This window comes from Typopeltis vanoorti, chromosome 17 (assembly GCF_054136105.1).
Source record: "Typopeltis vanoorti isolate ZY-2024b chromosome 17, IOZ_Tvanoo_1.0, whole genome shotgun sequence".
NCBI lineage: Eukaryota > Metazoa > Arthropoda > Arachnida > Uropygi > Thelyphonidae > Typopeltis > Typopeltis vanoorti.
In genome coordinates this window covers 68,564,128-68,583,193 of record NC_143565.1, presented here as the reverse complement: position 1 = coordinate 68,583,193, position 19,066 = coordinate 68,564,128, and the positions used below count along the sequence as shown (strand labels likewise).

General features: G+C 36.5%; 1 protein-coding gene across 1 annotated transcript in view; it reads right to left on the bottom strand.

The window, feature by feature from the left end:
- Vps13B (vacuolar protein sorting 13B) overlaps positions 1 to 19,066 on the bottom strand; it is a 1,316,993-nt gene that overhangs the window by 65,806 nt on the left and 1,232,121 nt on the right. The window contains exon 48 of the mRNA XM_090406926.1: positions 8,431 to 8,642. Within this exon, the coding sequence (XP_090263052.1) occupies positions 8,431 to 8,642 (212 nt within the window). The remainder of the gene's footprint in view (positions 1 to 8,430; positions 8,643 to 19,066) is intronic.

Here is a 19,066-nt window from a genome sequence, read left to right as displayed (position 1 = left end):
AAAACCCAAGTATCTGAGTTTAAATACCCTATACCTTTGTATGAGACTGGCTAACTCATCTTTAATCGAAAGAGACCAGATAAAGTTCGATTTCTCACATCATAGACCGGAATCGAACCCAGGTATTTCATACCAAGTGAGCTATGGAGATTCTAAAATAAAGAAGTAATACTCAAGCAGAAAGAGTGCTCTGGCATGTATTAGTAATGTCAGAACATCACTAAGAAAGCTATTATTTTTAATGACTGCTAACTATAGGGTATAGAGCAGGGGGAGGGCAAACCCTCTGACCACTGGGTGAATGCAACCAGTGGACAAAACAATTGTGGCCAATGATGTTTTTGGAAAATGTTCAAGTTAAACTGATTACCTTATTTTATTTTTATTATGAAATTATATTTTTTTATATTTTAATTGATAAAATCATATTTTCTTAATCTGGGAGTTTAGGAATCAACTTTTTCCAACTTTTATATATATATATTTTTATAGCAAATTTGGTAATATGTGGAAACTGAACTGCATTTGAATGAAAACAATGTGAAGTTGATGCTGCCATCGTTCCAATGGATTTTGTATCAAGAAAATTTATGTGCTCAGATGTCTAATGTAATGTAATGAAAAATGCAATGGACATTGTTGTAAAAATTGTGAATTCTATTAGAAGCAGAAGCTCTCTCATTCCCTGACAGTTTGTTCATTCTTTGAAGAAAAGCAGTGACTGCACTTTTGATGAGCCTAGTGATTTTACAAATGAAAGATGGTTAAACAGAGGAAAATTCTTGGAATAATTTCCTTTCTTAGTTACATAAATAAAAGAATATCTTATCGAAAAAGGTAAGATTGAAACATTTCCTGAAATTGAATTTTCTGTGCAATATGATGGCTCACTTGAATAATTTCAATATGAAGCTTCAGGGAAGAAGTAAAATAATAAGCAAGTAATCACAGTCTATTCATGAATTTCAATTAAAGCTGAACCCCCTTGTGGAACAATTCCAAAAGAATGATTTGACACATTTTGCAAAGTTGCATAGTTTTCTAGAAAATAACAAGAACTACGATTTCTATGATGTTAAAGATGATCTCTATGTATACTGGATCAAAAATCTATCTCAAAAATTTGAATCACATTTCTCCAAATGTGAAAATTTGATATTGATATTTGATTTGTTGTATGATCCATTTGAATTTGACTTAGCAAATTCCAGTAAGGAAATATTTTTTTTGTCTTTGGATAAGCATGAATTCGAAGATGAGATGCTTGCTCTGCCCTGCAAAGTGTAGAACACATAAAAGGTAAACAAAAACATTGTATCAAAGAGGCTCACTATTCTGACAAATGAGAGTCATCGAAATTTAAAGATAGCAATTTCAAAATTATTTTCCATGTTTGTATCTAGATAGGTATGCACGTTAACATTTTCTATGCTAGATTTTCTCAAGTCTAGATACAGATCTCAGCTTACTGACATAAAGGCAGAGCTAAGATGCTCATTGAGCATAGATATTAAGACAAATTGCATGAAACTTGTTGATGAAAACCCCATCAATGTTTACATTGAAGGCAAGTTGAAATGCAATAATTTTGATTAATGTAACATTTCAATTATTTTATTATTATTATTATGATTTCTTTTTTGGATAATGTGACCAATATTGCTTTCATTTGGCCAATATGAAAAATAAATTTGTGAAAGTTTTTAAACTTGGTTATACTATAAATTAAAGATGCAAGAGGTTATATTCTTGGTTTAATTCTTTATCCAAGTGTAAGCAAACAAAGTTTGCACATGAAGTAACTTCTCGACTGGGCAACTTGTATATAGAGGCTAATAAGTTCACATTAGTTGCCTTAGTTTTCCATAATGCAATGCACATATCCTTATGGATATGTATAAAGCTTTGCATTATGAGAAGGGCCACTACTAGACCAGTTTTGACCTTTATTGAGGTGAAAAAGTAAAGGGATGCTCATCATAGGTCTAAAGTAGTTAGTATTGGGTGCAAGAGGGCCTGACAGTATTAGGAGAAAGAAAAGATATTGATAGTATGAGAGACAGAGAAAAGGCTCAGCTCTTTTATATCATCATATAGCCAAAGGCTATTAGTTTTCCTTTTTCACTAATCTCACATAAATGAACAACCAAAAGACGATCATTGTCAGTGGTCCTAACAGGCATTTAGGCACCCACAACCTTCCAACTAATTTTGGACTTTGCAACCGCAACTGTAATTCGAGAATAAGATGGCTATCCCTATGCTTTCCAATGTGTTGTATGTCTGTAGATGCAACATGTTCATGGGGCTGGCTTGCCTGTTTTGGGGGATGAAAAACCCGAGTTTCTGGGTGAAAAAATCCCCTACCTACTTATGAGACCGGCTAACTCACCTTTTGTTGAAAGAGACCAAGATAATGGTTACTCATGTCACTGATGGGAATTGAATCCAGGTCTTTCCGACCAAATGGCTTTGTCTATACCGAATGAGCTGTGGAGACCAATTAAAACTAAAGTGCAAAGATGACTGAGCGCAGGTGGTTAGCCTTTATCTGGGTTTAACTGCCTTGAGTTGGCCTTTTTTCCCTGGAATAGCAAGAATAGACAGAATTTTATTTCCCTCTGGTGAATATTGCATAATGTGGGTAGTCTACACTATCTAGTCAAAAATTTGATATCTCCTAACATGCTTCTTTCTGAATAAAAAAATTGCCTGACTGAACAATAAAATTTCCACAATACAATACTATAAAGCAGGGGGTCGCAAACTGGGGCCCACGGGCAGTATCTGGACTGTGAAGGCTTCTTATCCAGCCCATGACCTTAATGATTTCTTTTCTAAAAACCAATGTTTCTAACATCCTGCAGGGATTAAAACAGAAAAAATTCAGTCTTCTAAATGTTTTATGACAGCTTTAAACAAAAGTAAAACTTATTACTATAATTCTTTGTACCATGTTTCTTTCATCAAACGTTGGAAACACTGAATAGAAGTTACTTGTCAAGCTGTCATTTTAAGCTAGGTGATACAATGTCAATAAGTTACAGGTTACCATTGTAATATGATAGTGTGTTAATAAAAAGTTACCCCAATAACTTATATTTTTTTGCTTATAACAATGTCTGAATTTAAAGTTGAAAAAAGAAAAATAGATCAAGAAGGCAGAACTTTTCAAGAAAAATGGGAGAAGGCATATTTCTTTGTGGAAGTAAAAAATATTCCAACATGTTTGATATGTAGACAAAGTGTTGCTATGGTGAAAGTATGAATAAAATGTAATTGAACTTATATTTTCTAAACTTGTTATCTTTTTAAAATTTAAATGGTGGTGCAACTGTTTATGTAATTCATAAAGACCCGGCAACAAAAGGGCCTTTGTTAGAGCCTTTCTTTTTTTAGTTTATGTTTTGGTTCACTGAATAACATTAAATATGGCTCATGTCTAATTGACTGACCCTTTGCTGCGATCCCTGCTATAAAGCATTTGGATGTTATATTGCTGGTTTTCAAATCCACGTTTCTTTCTAACCTTCCATAAATGGTATTTTAATTGACTAATTATAAAAATCAAAATTCTCTTCCCATTGTTGATAGGTGGTGGATAATCAAAAAAAATAACCTGTTCTGTTGTATGTAATGGAATGCCAAACACATTACACTGTTGAATGCATGTTATTATTATTATTACGGGTATCTCCATGGAGTCAGTAGACTCATTATGGGAGACCCAAACTATCAAAACAATATCTATCATATCTCTTCTTGAATTCATTTACAGACGAAGAACTCACAGCTGAGTCAAGCAATGCATTCCACTCATTCATCACCCTCCCGGTGAAAAACCTCGTTTTTCACCGGAATCCAGGGATGACTTCTTGTTCTTCCATCACTTTCACACAGCTGAAAGATTTCCCATGCATCAATCTTATAAAAACCGTTTAGTAATTTAAGTGTTTCTATCATATCCCCTCTTCTCCACCTATCAACCAACCTCTGCAATCTATCAATGTAGGGAGCATTTTTTACATCACGCACCAACTTAGTCACTATCTTCTGAATCCTCTCCACAACCTCCTAATCTCCAAGGAATCCAGGTGACCAGACCTGAGTACAGAAATCCAAATGTGCAAGTATCAATGTTTTATAAAGGGGAATAACGTTCTACTGTTTCCAATCGGTAACAGATGTCAGAGATTGGATCTCCGATGTCAAAGTACCTCAATTTTGATGGTAATGACTGGAAGGTGCAGTTCTCCAAGCAAGTTCCCTCCTGGAACTTCAATAAGTCATGAAACCAAGTATTGTTGTCAGTACCCAACTGTGGAAGTTCATGGCAAAATAGATTAAAGATTTCTTTATAACAAATTTTACTTTTTTTAATGGAAGGAATGTCAATGCCAGAGTGTTGTAGTAGTCTTAGAGTGAAGCACAGAATGTTGTAGTATTCAGGAACAATCCCTTTCGAACCTTTATAATTATTTACTCCAAACAGGGGAAGATGAAAACCCAGGTAGTACAGGAGAAGGTCTGCACATGTGTGACTGGCCTGCAATATTTTAAGAATTTTTGAAGCTCTATTGCTTAAATAGCAGAATTTTAAAACTGGAAGCCCACATCCTCCATGCTTCTTTGAATTAGCTGAAGAAATTCCTTTTTAACTTCTTGGCCTGAAAAAAATTGAACAGGCTTACTATATAATTGCTTTTCTTGAGTGTCTGTGACGTCTGTAATATTTATTATGTACAACTGAGCAGGAAAGATTATCCTTCTTTAGTCCAAAAGGAATGCCTTCAAGATCCCACTTTCCAAAAACTTTTAATTTTGTCTTGTTTGCATTAGTAGTTAATCCACTGATCTTGCTGAATTTTTCCAAAATACCAAAAAATATTTATATGGAATTATTATCCTTCAAAGTGCCTAGTACATCATCGGCATATGTTAATACCTTATTTTCCTTCATGGTTGAAGGAACTGTTACTCCTCACACAGCATGTGTATTTCAACTTCCTGTAAGAAAAGTTCAAGAAGCAATGCAAAGAGCAGTGGACTAAGAGGGCAACCTTGATTGACTCTTTTTCAAATTTTGACTGGATCTGACAGGAACCCATTAACTAGGAGGTGGGTAGTTGAATTGGTGTAGGCTAATTTGATAATGGATAGCAGCTTTTTACCTACACCAATTTTCTAGAGGATGTGGAACAGGAATAGATCCCAGACATTATTAAATGCTTGAGGTCAACTGATAGCACTGCCATAAACTGCTTTTTTGTATTAACTAAGCAGATTAGATCATGTAGCAGAAATAGATTAAAATCTACTGTCGGACTGAACTCCATACACCTGAATGCTTTTAATTATGTATCTCATTCCCACTTTGAGCCTGTTATTGATAATGCGAAAAAATATCTTGTAGTCTCTATCTAATACTGACTCCAGCTGATGATTAAGGTGTGATCTCTATTAAGTTTTGGAATGAGGACAGTATGGCTTGCTACAAATTTACTTGGTATGTGTCCTGATGAGAGAAAAGAATTAAATAGTATAACTAGAATGGGAAGAATAAAATCCCAGGGCTTGTGGTAAAGTTCTATTCCTAGACCATCAGATGCTGGGGATTTTCCTGTCTGGCATTCTTTATAGGCTGTGGTAACTTCAGATGCTGTAATGGGTCTGTCAAGCCCATCTTGGATATGAACAGGAAAGCCATTAATGTTCTAAGAGTTATCATTTCCAACAGTACTATTGTCTTCAAACAGATTTTTGTAGTATAAGAAGCCAAAAGGCTATTTTACTGGCGACATAAGTTAATTTTAAGGGAGATGGTAAATCCCGTATTGTTCTATAGCCGGGTACGAAACTCGGATCGAAATCCATCAAATCCTAGAGTTTCATGCCGAAAAAAAAACTATTGGCGAGCCCAAGTGTAAGTAATCACTTGGGTAGTACAACACCAGGGCAACTCGGAGCAAAGGTGGAGCAAGATCCATCACAGTCCTTAATATTCTCTCATAATGCAAAACACAGCTCCTAGGAGATGTATTACTGTTTTACATTATGAGAAGAGGTCACTACCCAGACCGGTTTCAACCTTTTTTTTTTTTTTTTCGGCATGAAACTCTAGGATTCGATGGATTTCAATCCGAATTTCGTACCCGGCTATAGAACAATACAGGATTTACCATCTCCCTTAAAATTAAGATTTTTGTAGTGTTTATGAAAGGAGTTAAGGATGTCTTGAGTGGTGGACATGTCTTCACCATCAACACAGATTTGAGTGATAGTCCTTTCTTGGCAGAATTTAGTGAATTGTTCATTGAAGAATGCAGCTGAAAGGCTATCTGCTAAGTGCTGCTGTATTCTTATCTTAAAATTTTTTTCTTTTACTTATTTCTGCCTTTTCACTTATATCTTTATGTTAAGTTTCTAATGATGTTGCTACATTCTATTCCAGTGTATTGTTTTTTTATGAACCAGCTTCTCTCTTTATACAGGTCTTTCAACTTTTTTCTTTTGAGGAAAGCCTGTTTCTTTCCCCATTCCATCATATTCTGTTTTATTGCTTGTTCGAATTTTAACCGCATATCCCAATTCCAGGTGACCTTTTTCCAATTTGAACAGAAGATCTGGAATGTGGTAGAAAAGCTCAACAGAAAATTTGGTGGAAGTCTCCATGGTCCAGAACTGATCTCTATTTGTTCCATGCAGTGGAACTTAAGTAAAACTAGATTATGATCTGTTGATGTCAAGATGTTTTATCTGAATTATCCTATTTATATGGGAAGAAGATATATAAATTTGATCAAGATATATATAAAAAAAATTGATGAAGATAACTACCAATACCCTGATTCATGTGTAAGCGTGGAGATTAGGATTGTGAATCCTCTCAATCCAGAGAAATGCGAATTGCAAATTCTCGCAATCCAGAGATTAGGATTGTGAATGTCTACTAGTGGTGAGCATTGTCTAAACATGTTTTTAACTGTGCATATCCCACTTTTCCACTCCTGGGGTGTCCTCCTATTTTGTCTAATGTGGGAGTTTTCAATACAATTCCAATCTCCAGCTGCTATGATGTAGTGGGCGTTGTATAAATATGGCTCTAATTTCTGGAAGAATTTTCGTCTAACTGTTCCACTGGATGGAGCATAAACATTTATAAACCTTATTACACATCCACAGAATTTCCAATCTATTGTTAAGATTCTCCTTGGGAGCCAGACCCAGAAGTAATACCAAGGTTGAGGTAATGCAAAAGTCATTTCTATATAAAAGTAGTCAAAAGGTGTCACACTTTATTACTAAAATACTCTGAATTAGTGTAAGTTTTTCCACTTGGTTATACTATAAATTAAAGATGCCAAGAAGTTATAGCTGGCCTGGTTGGCCGAGTGGTTAGTGTGCCCTTTCTCTCCAGCCAAGAGGCTGCAGGCTCAAATCCTGCCATGGGCATGGATGTTTGTGATTGTCCTACAAACTTTGTGTGGAAAGGGAATCTGCAACCCTATCACTTATTCTAGCAGAAGACTTCACTCCCAAAACCATATGAGATAAGGGAGTAACCATACAGGGTTTACGGATGTCAAATGTGAAAATTTTATTTTAAGAAGTTATATTCGTCATTTAATCCTTTAAGTCTCTAAGGATATTAGATCTTAGTATTCCATAATGCATTGCATTATGGAAAACTATTCCATAATGCATTGCATTATGGAAAACTATTCCATAATGCATTGCATTATGGAATACTAAGGAAGTTGATGTGCAAACACTGCTTACATTTGGATAAAGGATTAAACCAAGAACATAACTTCTTGGCATCTTTAATTTATAGAAAAATAAGTTGCCCACTCCAGGTGTAGAGTGCTCTTCTATTGTAAACATGTCAGATACTGCCATTATACAGTTGATGCTAATTACAGTGAACTTTTAGGGACCAGGGGAGTAGTATTTTTATTTTTAAATGGCAGATAGTTTGGTTTAGGTCCAACCTTTAGAATACAGTACAGCTATGAGGTCTTTTCTAGGATTTTTCTGTTAGTCTGTTACAGTAAGTGAGTTTATAAAGTGAGTGCTATAGCAAAAACCAGTCAAATGTGCATGGTTCAGTTTGTCACTACAAAAATATACATATACAGTATATATAATTTTAGCAATTTGATTTGAGTATACAAAAGAGTGTACAATATTTTGTTAAGAATCTGCATGTGATAGAGAAAAATGGTCATAATTTGGTGATCAGCATTGTTAAATTATTGAATGATAGCTAATTTTTATTTTTGAAAAAAACAAAAACAACTAAATAGACATGTTATTTAACAGTATTCAAAGAAATATAATGATTGTGCAATCAATCCTGAAATATTATTTATATTTTGTACAAAGACGTAATTAATGGACTAGAAAGTTTACTAATACCAAAACCTTTACCTGATGAGTAAGTACTAAAGTATCAGCAACATATCTGTTTTGGTGATTGAGATGAGTAGCTTCAATACAAAAAATCACTTCACCACCAGTCAACTCTGGTAGTATTTTCCACCCAAATTTCAGTGAACTATTAGCATTTATGGACACTGTGGATGGAATTGGCTGATGACGTCTGATCAATCTTGCTTTCCAACCTACTCCCTGTAGAAGACCTGAAAATATAAATTAGTTCTTTAATTCTAAAATCATGGTTTATAACAACACATGATTTTAGAATTAAAGGTCAACAAAGATTAATTTTATTTATTTATTTTATTAAAATTGAAAACTAGAACAGTTGATTTAAATTACACTAAAGCAACTAAGGCTACGAAGCAGGAATGGTATATATATCATGCCTATAAACTGTGTTTATGAATGATTGTGCATATTTTCACACAAGTTTCTGTTTGTAAGGAGAAAAAATTAGTATCCAAGAGGGAAAATGCAGTTATTATTTATGTATGAGATTGACTAATTCACATTCAACTGAGAAGTCTTTATAATGGTTGTGCCCTAGATGAGATTTGAACCTAGGTCTTTCTGATTAGAAACTATCACCATTTCTAATGGTGCTATGGAGGATTTTTCAGTTATTTGGCTTAAAATGACCATATATATGGTTTTTAAAAATCAACACCTTCTTTCCTTTTCCACCTGCAATTTTTCAGGTGCATAAGTTAAAAAAACTTTTCATATTATGAACCCAAAAAGAAAGTGTGTTCCATGAATAAAACATGGAGAGCTTCAAGGACATTTTACCTGTATGAAACTTTACATGGATGTGTGACATTGCAAAAAATAATACTGAATAAATTATAAGCAATATAACATACCAAACCATTTTGGAGCAAAATAAGGCAGACAAATCTGACCAAGAGAATAAATTACACTTGCCATGAAATTATGTCCTTGTTTAATCCTTTACCCAAGTGTAAGCAAACAAAGCTTGTATGTGAAGTATCTTAATGACGAGGTTGCTTGTATATACAAGCTGTTGACTTCACGTCGTCTTTTGGAAAAAGATTAAGGTCGTTCATCAATCTATAGAGAAATGATGATCTGAAATTTCTTTCTATTTTGAGAAAGTGTTCGTTTTTGCATATTTCATAGTTAACAGTTTTTTTTTTTTTAATTAATTAATAATTTGTCCCTTGTTTAAATTTTCACAGTTAGGACCTTAATATGTTTCAGACTAGGATGCATCGCTCTGTGGCTACTGGCTACATGTGGGCAGAAGACAACACAATTGTGGCCAATGGTATTTTTGGAAAAGGTTAAAATTAAATTATTTTATTTTATTTGTATTATAAAATTATATTTTTTGTATATTTTCATCAATAAAATCTTATTTTCTTAATTTGAGTTTAGGAATCAACTTTCTCCAACAGCAGGCAAAAGTGGTGTTAAGCTAACAATGTTGATTGGTAAGACAGCATGCGTAAATGGCAGCGAGTTAGGGATGGTAAGTGGTAATAAAGCTGGTGGTGAGTAAGCAGTGGTGAGCGGTAAGACAGCAAATGTGCAAGGTAGTGAAAATGTGATATGCGTAAATGTCACTGAAAAACTAATTTAAGATATGAAAGCAGAGTTGGTAAAGATGAGGCAAGAGATGAAATGTATGCAGAATGAACTGAGGATAATTACAGACTTGCATAGGAATATGAGGAGGAATGGGACAAAAGATTTGAAAGAAATATCAAATAATTTGAGAGTGGAAGTGTACAGAGATCCAATGATAAGAGTGTGGTGAGTGAAAAGGTGCACAAGGTCTGTTTTTCAGGATGTAGAATGAACAGGATGGTTGAAGCACTGGATAAGAGGAGTATACACAGGCAAAAGAGTTGGTAGTGGTGGCTGGCACGAGTGATTTGACTGGTAACAAGAAGAATGTAAGGAGGGATGTTATGAGGCTGTCAAGGAGTGACAGATAACAGTGTGGTAGGTAAGATAGTCAGCATGTCGCCCAGGTATGATAATGATGAGTTGAGAAGGCAAGTGAAGATTATGAATGGTATGCTAGAAGAGTTGTGTCAGAAGAAAGAGTTGATTTTGTGAATGCGTGGTATGAGTCTGAGGGGTGGTTAGAGCTGTATAAAAGAGATGGGCTTGAATGGATTTGGTGTGAGTCAGTTGAAGAAACTTGCTGAAAGAGAGAGTGACTGAAGTGAATGTGAGACCTGAGACATGTGGAAGAGCAGGAGAGTAACGTAGGCAAGTGTGTGAATGGAGAGGTGAATAGTGTGAGTGAAGAGAATAAGATAGAAGGAACACAGAGTGGACAGGGAATAGGTGGAGGTCAGGGTAGACAGGGGACACTGCATGAAAAGTGGTTCCAGGAGTAGATGTGTGTGCAAGAAAGGATTAAGGCAGTCAAGGATGTGGGAGTGACATTTAGGTCTGTGGAGGAGTGCAATATCAATGATGATAGACAGGAATGGATAGGGGAGTCATGTCTGAAAGTGGGGTTAGTGGGACTTGTTATAGAAACTGAAACAAACTAGTGCGTATGTTTACAAATGCTAGAAGTATTCAAAACAAGGGGAATGAAATTGTAGCAATAGAGTTCATTCACTCAAAAATTTTGGGTGAATGGTTGAACAAGGATGACATTCTGACAAGAACAGAGATGCAGGGATATGTAGTCTTTCATGAAGACAGACAAATCAAAGAAGGGAAGAGGAGTGTTATTGATGATGGCAGATGAGTTGTGTCCATCTAGGGTGGAGATGTAAGGAGCAAACACTGACAGTGATTTTGAAGCAGAATGGTGCGAAGAGGAAAGGATGAAATGTTTAGTAGAGTGTGCTATGGACCTGGTAATGTGGAAGGCAGTGAGAAGAAAATGTTTAGGCAAATTGGTCTGGCTAATAAGAAAAGGGTGATCATTATGGGCAATTTCAAGTATGGTAATATAGACTGGAATGGAGAGAGAGAGAGAGAGAGAGAGCATCAGAAACCAGTTTGTAAATGTTGAACATTTACAACAGAAGATATTGTTGTAAATGAAGTGTCACATCTTCCTTCCTCCAATTTAGACCTGACTTTTGTGAAAAAGGTTACATGTAGAACCATGAGGCAGGTGATTATGGCAAACTCAGAAAGCAGCTTGCAGCGAATCTTGGAATGGAGAATTGCATGGGAAGAAAATCGATGCTGCTTGGTTTCTACTGAGGAAGTATCTGGCAGAGGCAATGACTGGGTGTATTCCACAGGTCAGAAGAATAAATAAGGTAGGTGTAAAATGGATGACTGAAGAATGCAATATGGAGGCAGCACAAAATGAGTGGAGATAATCAGCTACATGAAGAGTACAAAGATCAAGCAAGGAAGGTGACTCAGTAAGGGCAGCAAAAGTGTGGTAGCAAATGATACTGAAAGAAATCCTAGGACGGTTTTCGATATGTGGCCAGTAGAAGGAAGGATGATTATGGAAGGATGATGGTCAGTAATAACAGGAGAATGAACACTGAGAAGGATATAGCAGAAGTGTTTAATGAGCAGTTTATTAAAGCATTCCATCCTTGTGACTATAACATTATGTAGAAATTGAGAGCAGTGGGAATGGGGGAAAAACCACTGATGGTGAATGAACAGGAGGTATATGAGGAATTGAGTAAGGTTGATGTCAACAAAACCATGGGGCATGATGGTATATCACTGAGCATCTTGAGGGAAGGTTCCAGGGAAACAACAGATTTAACATACATTTTTAACGAGTCTTAGATTAGCCGAGGTTCCAAAGGAACGGAAAGATAGTAAAATTGTTCTGCTTCATAAAGGGGGGGGGGTGATAAGACTAAGTCTTAGAATTATAGGCCAATCTGCTGGTCTGGAGTTTTTTTATATATATGTATAGAAGTTGAGCCCATATACGAGAGGTTGGTTGATCAACCTATGTTACATTATTACTACATATGGGTTGGGAAAGAAGGAATTTGTTTACATTTGATTTAAAGGACTGTATATTGTATTCCTTGGGAAACACAACAGGGAGAAGACTGTTCACAATATAGCAATTACAGAGATGGAGGAAGAGAAGGAAAAGGAACTTGTTTTGTGGGTTTCAAGGTGCACTGTGAAGGGATGTTGAGCAGCACTGCACATGTTCCAATTAGCTTAGTTCTAAGTGGAGGAATTATTGATACTATTTCAGATGAACATTTTCCATGGAAATATTTGTAGAATATACATATTGCAGAAACCAAACATCTGTGCCAAAGTGCAGGGAGTGGGTTGGGTAAGAGATGGGTTGATAAGTCTAATTGCTCTCCTTTGTATTGAGTCAAGCATTTTGAGGGCACTTTTAGGGGCTGCACCCTATATGCGAGAGCAGTATTCAATAGCTACGGGGATTTGTGATTTGTATAAGGTTAACAGCTGTTCAGGGGTGAAGTAACATCTTGAGTCCACCCAGCTATGTATACTGCTCTCGCATAGAATTTCTCTTTCAAGGCAAACTGGCCTTGAGAACGTAACGCTTCTACAGACATAGGATACACTGGGAGGCATAGGCTAACCACCTTATCCTCGTATAACGATTGCGGTTATAAGGAATAGAAACCCTCGATACCGTAAAGGTAAAAGAGGTATATATCTATGTATTATTTATTTAGATTTTCATAATATTATTCTTATACAGTGAAAGTAATGTTTTATTGATTGGTGAGCTTCCTAATTTCTGTTTCGTCTTAAAATGGTATAAATATTCTTTCTTACTTTGATACTACAGATTCTGTTGATGGAATATTAATATTTACAAAATTATAACTGCAACCGTTATATGAGGATAAGATGGTTGGCCCTATCCTTCCTGTGTATCCTAACTAGCCCTGAGAAGCGTTATCTTCTCAGGGCTGGTTTGCTGTTTGCTTGCAGGAGGAAAAACCCCCCAAACTGTGGGGAAAAACCCTGCAGTCCTCACCCAAGACCGGCTAACTTGGTTATTCTGAGAAAGATCCTAAGCTCCACATGTCAGTGATGGAAATCAAACCCAGGACATTCCTTTCCCAGGCATATGGTTGTGAAGCAACCAGGCACGCAGCTAACCACGCAGACCAATACATAGATACAAAATAAAATTATATTTTGTGAAATTTATCTTGCACTGCATTTACTTTTCATATATCGGTATCAATGCAATATCACTTCAATTTTCTAGCGAATAACATTTTCAGTGAATTTTTTGAGCGATCAATAGTTCGTGCGATGAATTCTCCAGACACGCTTGAAGTCAGGGTAATTCCAAGAAGAGAAATTTCAAAATTTCTGGAAATTTGGGAATACCCCAGGGCTTGTTTTGGGGCAATTGTCCTTTAATTTGTATGGGAAATGATATGGGAAATGGCTTAAATGGTGATATACAGTTGTCAAAAATAATGCTGGGAGAAAATGATTATTTTTTATGAGAAATAAGACAGAACTGGGTTTTGTAGTCAAGGTGTTGAATAAGCTAGTGAGGACAATGATTCAGAAGTGGATTGTGTAGCAGTAAAATTCTCTTTAATGGATAGCATGGTTTTGCTAAAAGAAGATCACATTTTAGCAATCTGCTTACGTATTATAATGAGGTGACAAATACACTGGAAAAGGGGGGGGGGTGGAATGCATATACAATAGTATATTTAGATTTTGCAAAGGCTTTCAACAGATTGCCACATGACAAACAAGTAGTTAAATTGCTGGCCTGGTTGGCTGAGTGGTTAGCGTATCCATTCTACAGCCAAAAGGTTGCGGGTTCAAATCCCACCATGAGCATGGATGTTTGTTATTGTCTGTGAAAATACTAGTGGTGGTGGTCGGCAGTAAGATGGCATTGCTGTAGATGATCAAGGTAGTTGCACTTGGTGGAGTTTTCCAATTACATAACACCTCCAGGGAGTCCAAAGACTCCCTGGAGGTGTTACGTAATTGGAACAGATAGGGTTTAATAGTAGATTAGTGGATTGGATTGGAGATTAACTTTTCAGCAGGTTGTGAATGGGGGAGTGATATCCCAGAAGAGGAAGGTCATAGTAAATGCCCCAGTGTCTGTTTTGGGGCAACTGTTCTTTAATTTGTATGTAAATGATATGGGAAAGGGCTTAAATGGTGATATACAGTTGTTTGTAGACGATGCAAAGTTGGGGAAAGTTATGAGAAGTAGAGCAGATGTTGTAGCTTTCTGGAAGAACCTACTTCAGGTGCAAACTTTGTTTGCTTTCATTTGGATAATGGATTTTTTTTATTTATTCATATGGAGTTTCATCCTTTTTTCTCCCCCCATCCCTATTGGGGCGAGTTGAGTCCCCTCATGGGGGGGTTAAGTATTTATGGCTGTAGATCCGTGTGTGTGTTCACGGGATGAAAAACGTCAGATAAACTGGCAGGGAAAACCCTACTGTCCACGCCCAAAACTGGCTAACTAGGCTATGGCTGAGGAAGATCCTCAAATTCCTCACGTCTTTGACGGGAATCGAACCTGGGACACTCCTTCCCAAGTCATATGGTTGCGAAGCACAAAGCCACTAGGCTAACCGTGCAGACGATAATGGATTAAACCAAGTATATAATTTCTTGGTATCTTTAATTTATAATATAACTGAGTGAAAAATTTTCAACAACTAAGGATGTTTTGATTCCAATATAAGACCTTGATCAGGCTTTATATGGATTACTGTGCACAGATTTGATTGCTAGGTTTTTCAAAAGGATGATGAGATGTTGGAGAGGATTCAGAAACAATTGACTAAGCTGATTTCTGATCTCTGGAATGCGAGGACAGATTAAGAAAATTGCAAATTACACAGCTTAGCATATAGAAGGAAGAAGGGAGACATGATCAAGACGAATGAGTTGGTAAGGAGTAATTACCAGATTGACATGGAAGAGATTTGGAAATACTTTTATTGGGATTATATTGATCAAGTGCATATAACAACAACTAAGTCTGTTGGCATCTTCAGGGTACATAACTGATGTACGGCACTAAAAAGTAAAAAACTGTTACAAACTATAATCAACCGATTCCAATTATATTAAACAAAGAACAGAGCGCGTACAATACATTCATAGAGCGTGGATGATATCACTTGTTGTTATTTAGGAACGTTCTATAGTTGGCACTGTAATTCAGTTCTGGCGAGTTGAAGGATCTGATAAGGGTCTTCCAGATCACGGGCAAGATTAGTCCTTGGTTCCTGTTAAGGTTTTGTATACAGCGGGCAACTGTTGTGGCCTCCTTAAAAATTTGGGAGCGGAAGTCTTCCTCCATGTAAGGAATTGTGCTTCTATCCCACTCTATAGTATGGTTCGTTCTTGAGAAATGAAAAGCTAATCCCGATTTTTCTTCTCTGTTATTATTGACGTCACCTATGTGTTCTTTTTGCCTAATTTCAAGGTTCCTTGAAGTTTGGCCGATGTAATTCAAGCCGCACGAGCATGGTATGTTATAAACTCAAGCATATTTGGAGAAAGGATGGCTATCTTTTGGAGATCTTAAGAATTGTCTAATCGTTTCTGTGGGTTTAAAGGCCACTCTTATTTTATGTGGTCTAAGGAGTCTAGCAATCTTATTGGAAACTGTCCCCAAGTATGGAATGACGATGGTAGAAATATAACATACATCATCTTGTTGTCTTTGTCGGGGTTCAGAGAAAAGTATCTTGTGGACGAGTGTTCGAGGAAATCCATTCATGGTAAGGTTGGTGGATATCAGGGATAGTTCTTCCTGGAGGTCTTGTTGATCTGTTGTAAGGAGAGAGGCACGGTTCCTCAACATATGTACAATACTAAGTTTCTGAGAAATGTGGTGTGAGGAAGTGAAATGTAAATAACGTCCTGTATTGGTAGGTTTGCGGTAAACTGAGAGGTTGATACCACCATTCGGAAGCTTCTTAATTAAAGTGTCCAGAAATGATAATTTGTTATCTTCTTCAAGTTCTAGAGTGAATTTGATTGTGTGGTGCAAAGAGTTGATTTTGCTAAGAAAGTCGAACAAATCCTTTTTTGTGTGGTTCCAAATGATAAAGATATTGTCCACGTATCTCCATATCTACCATACTGTGGGTTTAGGGTCTGTTTGAGTTAAGATTTTGCTTTCAAAATCCTCCATAAAGAGATCAGCACAAGATGGAGAGAGGGGGGCTACCCATTGCAAGGCCAGTCAATTGTTGATATATGGTTTTATTCCATAAGAAAAAGTTTGATGTTAAACAATGACGGAACAGAGAAGTGATGTCTTGTGGGAGCAAACTTCCTAAAATGTTGATGACTTCCTTCACAGGGATGTTAGTTTAAGTGTGGTCTGATCCTGATCAGACCACACTTAGACTATTGTTATCAGATTTGGTCCCCAGGATTTGAAGGGGATAAATTGACTGTGGAAAGGGTACAGAGGCAGATAACAAAGATGGTTTCAGGACTGTACAATATGAGTTATGAGGATCGACTGAGGGAATGTGGACTGCAGAGTTTGGTGGATAGAAGACGGAGAGGTGATATGATCAGTTACAGGGTGGACACCGGGGAGTTCTTTCACTTGGTGGAGCAGCAGGAAGGAGTGATAACAAGGAGCCATCCCTGGAAAGTATGAAAGGAAGCTGTGAGCAAGAGGGTGAGGAGTGGTTTCTTTGCGTGGAGGGTGGTGGAACTGTAGAATGCATTTCCTGATAGAGTGGTGAGAGCAAGAATGGTCAATGAGTTCAATAGTGGTGTGATAGACTTTGTGTTTCCTAAGAAGGACCTCCTGCGACGAGTCTCTTGACTCCACGGAGGCCTGAATAATAATAATAATAAAGTCTCGAACTAACCGTTTTCTCCAAAGATTTTATGAAGATAAATGGTCAGAGTTATAGGATGGTAATTATTTGCTACTTTTGTATCTTATTCAGACTATGAGAAAAATTGCCTTTTGCCATGAATCTGGCAAATACAATGGAATATTTATTGCAGTACTTCTCAGTAAGTATTACATTGTATAGTAAAAGATCCATAGAGGATGGCAGAAGTTGTCTTATCATCTCATAATGGATGTCATCAGGCTTTACAGCACTGGCATGGATGAGACAAAAAAAGTCTCTTTCCAATTCCTCCTTAATGATTGCGTGACAGTACAGTTCTATCCCATTTAAAGAGAAGTTAATTTGTTGTTTCTTTTGTCATTCTTTGCACATCAAAAATTTAGGATGATATGAGCTGTTGCTGAGATTCTAGCAAAGCTTTCTCCTAGAGTGTCTCCAACTGCTTTGGATTCTGCAACAACTACACATTCATTATGTTCTAGGACAGACAAATGGTGTACTCTATTCTTCATTTTCTGGATTTTATTCCATACCACTTTCAAATTGATGATCACTGATGATGTAAACTGGATCTAAGACTATTTTCAACTCTGACTTCTTTAAATGTACTTTGGCCCAAGCACATTTAAAGACTGTGAGATCTGATGTAGTAGTAGGGGATTATCTCCAAAATATATCTACAGTCTTTCTTGATCTCTTTTTGGCTGCTAAACACTCAGTTTTCTCACCAGAGTTTCACACAGAGTGAAGCAATATGATGTTTCTGGAAATGTAGAGGTTGCTGCATGATACAATCTATTACAAGCATCACTGATAGGTTTTTAGTTGACTGTCTCAGAAATAAATTTTGCAAAATGTAGAAAAGTATTCCAGTCAGACTGGTCAATTTTCTACATTGGCATCTTAAGGGAAAACACAGTTCTTGCAATGATATACTAAAAAAGCATAGAAAAGTAAAAAATTAATCACTTCCACTTCAGAAAACAGCAGATGAATGGCAGGAGAGCAGATTTTATGATGATCTATTGCAGAATATGAGCAAGCAGACATATGAAAGAAGGTACTATGTCCACTATTAAAAAGAGGTTATCATGAAGCATATGTTCAACAATCTCACTTAGCCTATTCATGTTGGGACTACACCATGAATTATTCTCTGTTAAAAGTTACTCCCAGACAAATGGGCAGAGGCAATATAAGATTATCAAGGTCAATCTAAGTTAACTTAGAAACTGGTGGTAAATAAATGGAACACACAGTAATAAGACATCTCACTGACAGGCAGACGGCTACAGATTCTAGAGCAGTACCATTCTGGATGTGCTAAAAATTGACATGATTGCCCACAACAACAACAACAACAGTGACTTTTCCATAAAAAGGTCTACCTCCAGTTCTGTCTTTACAAATAACAGAGAAATGACTGAAGGTGAGGTCCTCACTAGGTTTTAGATATGTCTACTGAAGATAGAAACAGATTTATGTTTCTGCAGAACTTTAACATTATGAATATTTAGGCAGAATCTATGACAGTTTCCCATCTCTCAATTTCTATAATGTTGGTTTAGTAGGTTTATTCTATTTCTGAGAAAGGGTGAGGGTTTACTTTGTCTGGTTTGTGTTTGTCATTTGATTTCTGGAAGTATGAACACAGTGTCCCTGTTTCTTCCTCTGAAAAAATGTTTAATACATCTTGTGATATGTCATAGTCAGTAAAGCAGGACCTGATAATTTTAAGGATCAAGGATTCATGCTCAAAGGGAATTTTGGTTCAGCACCAGAGATCCTTTACCCACCATGGAGTCATACACAATGTT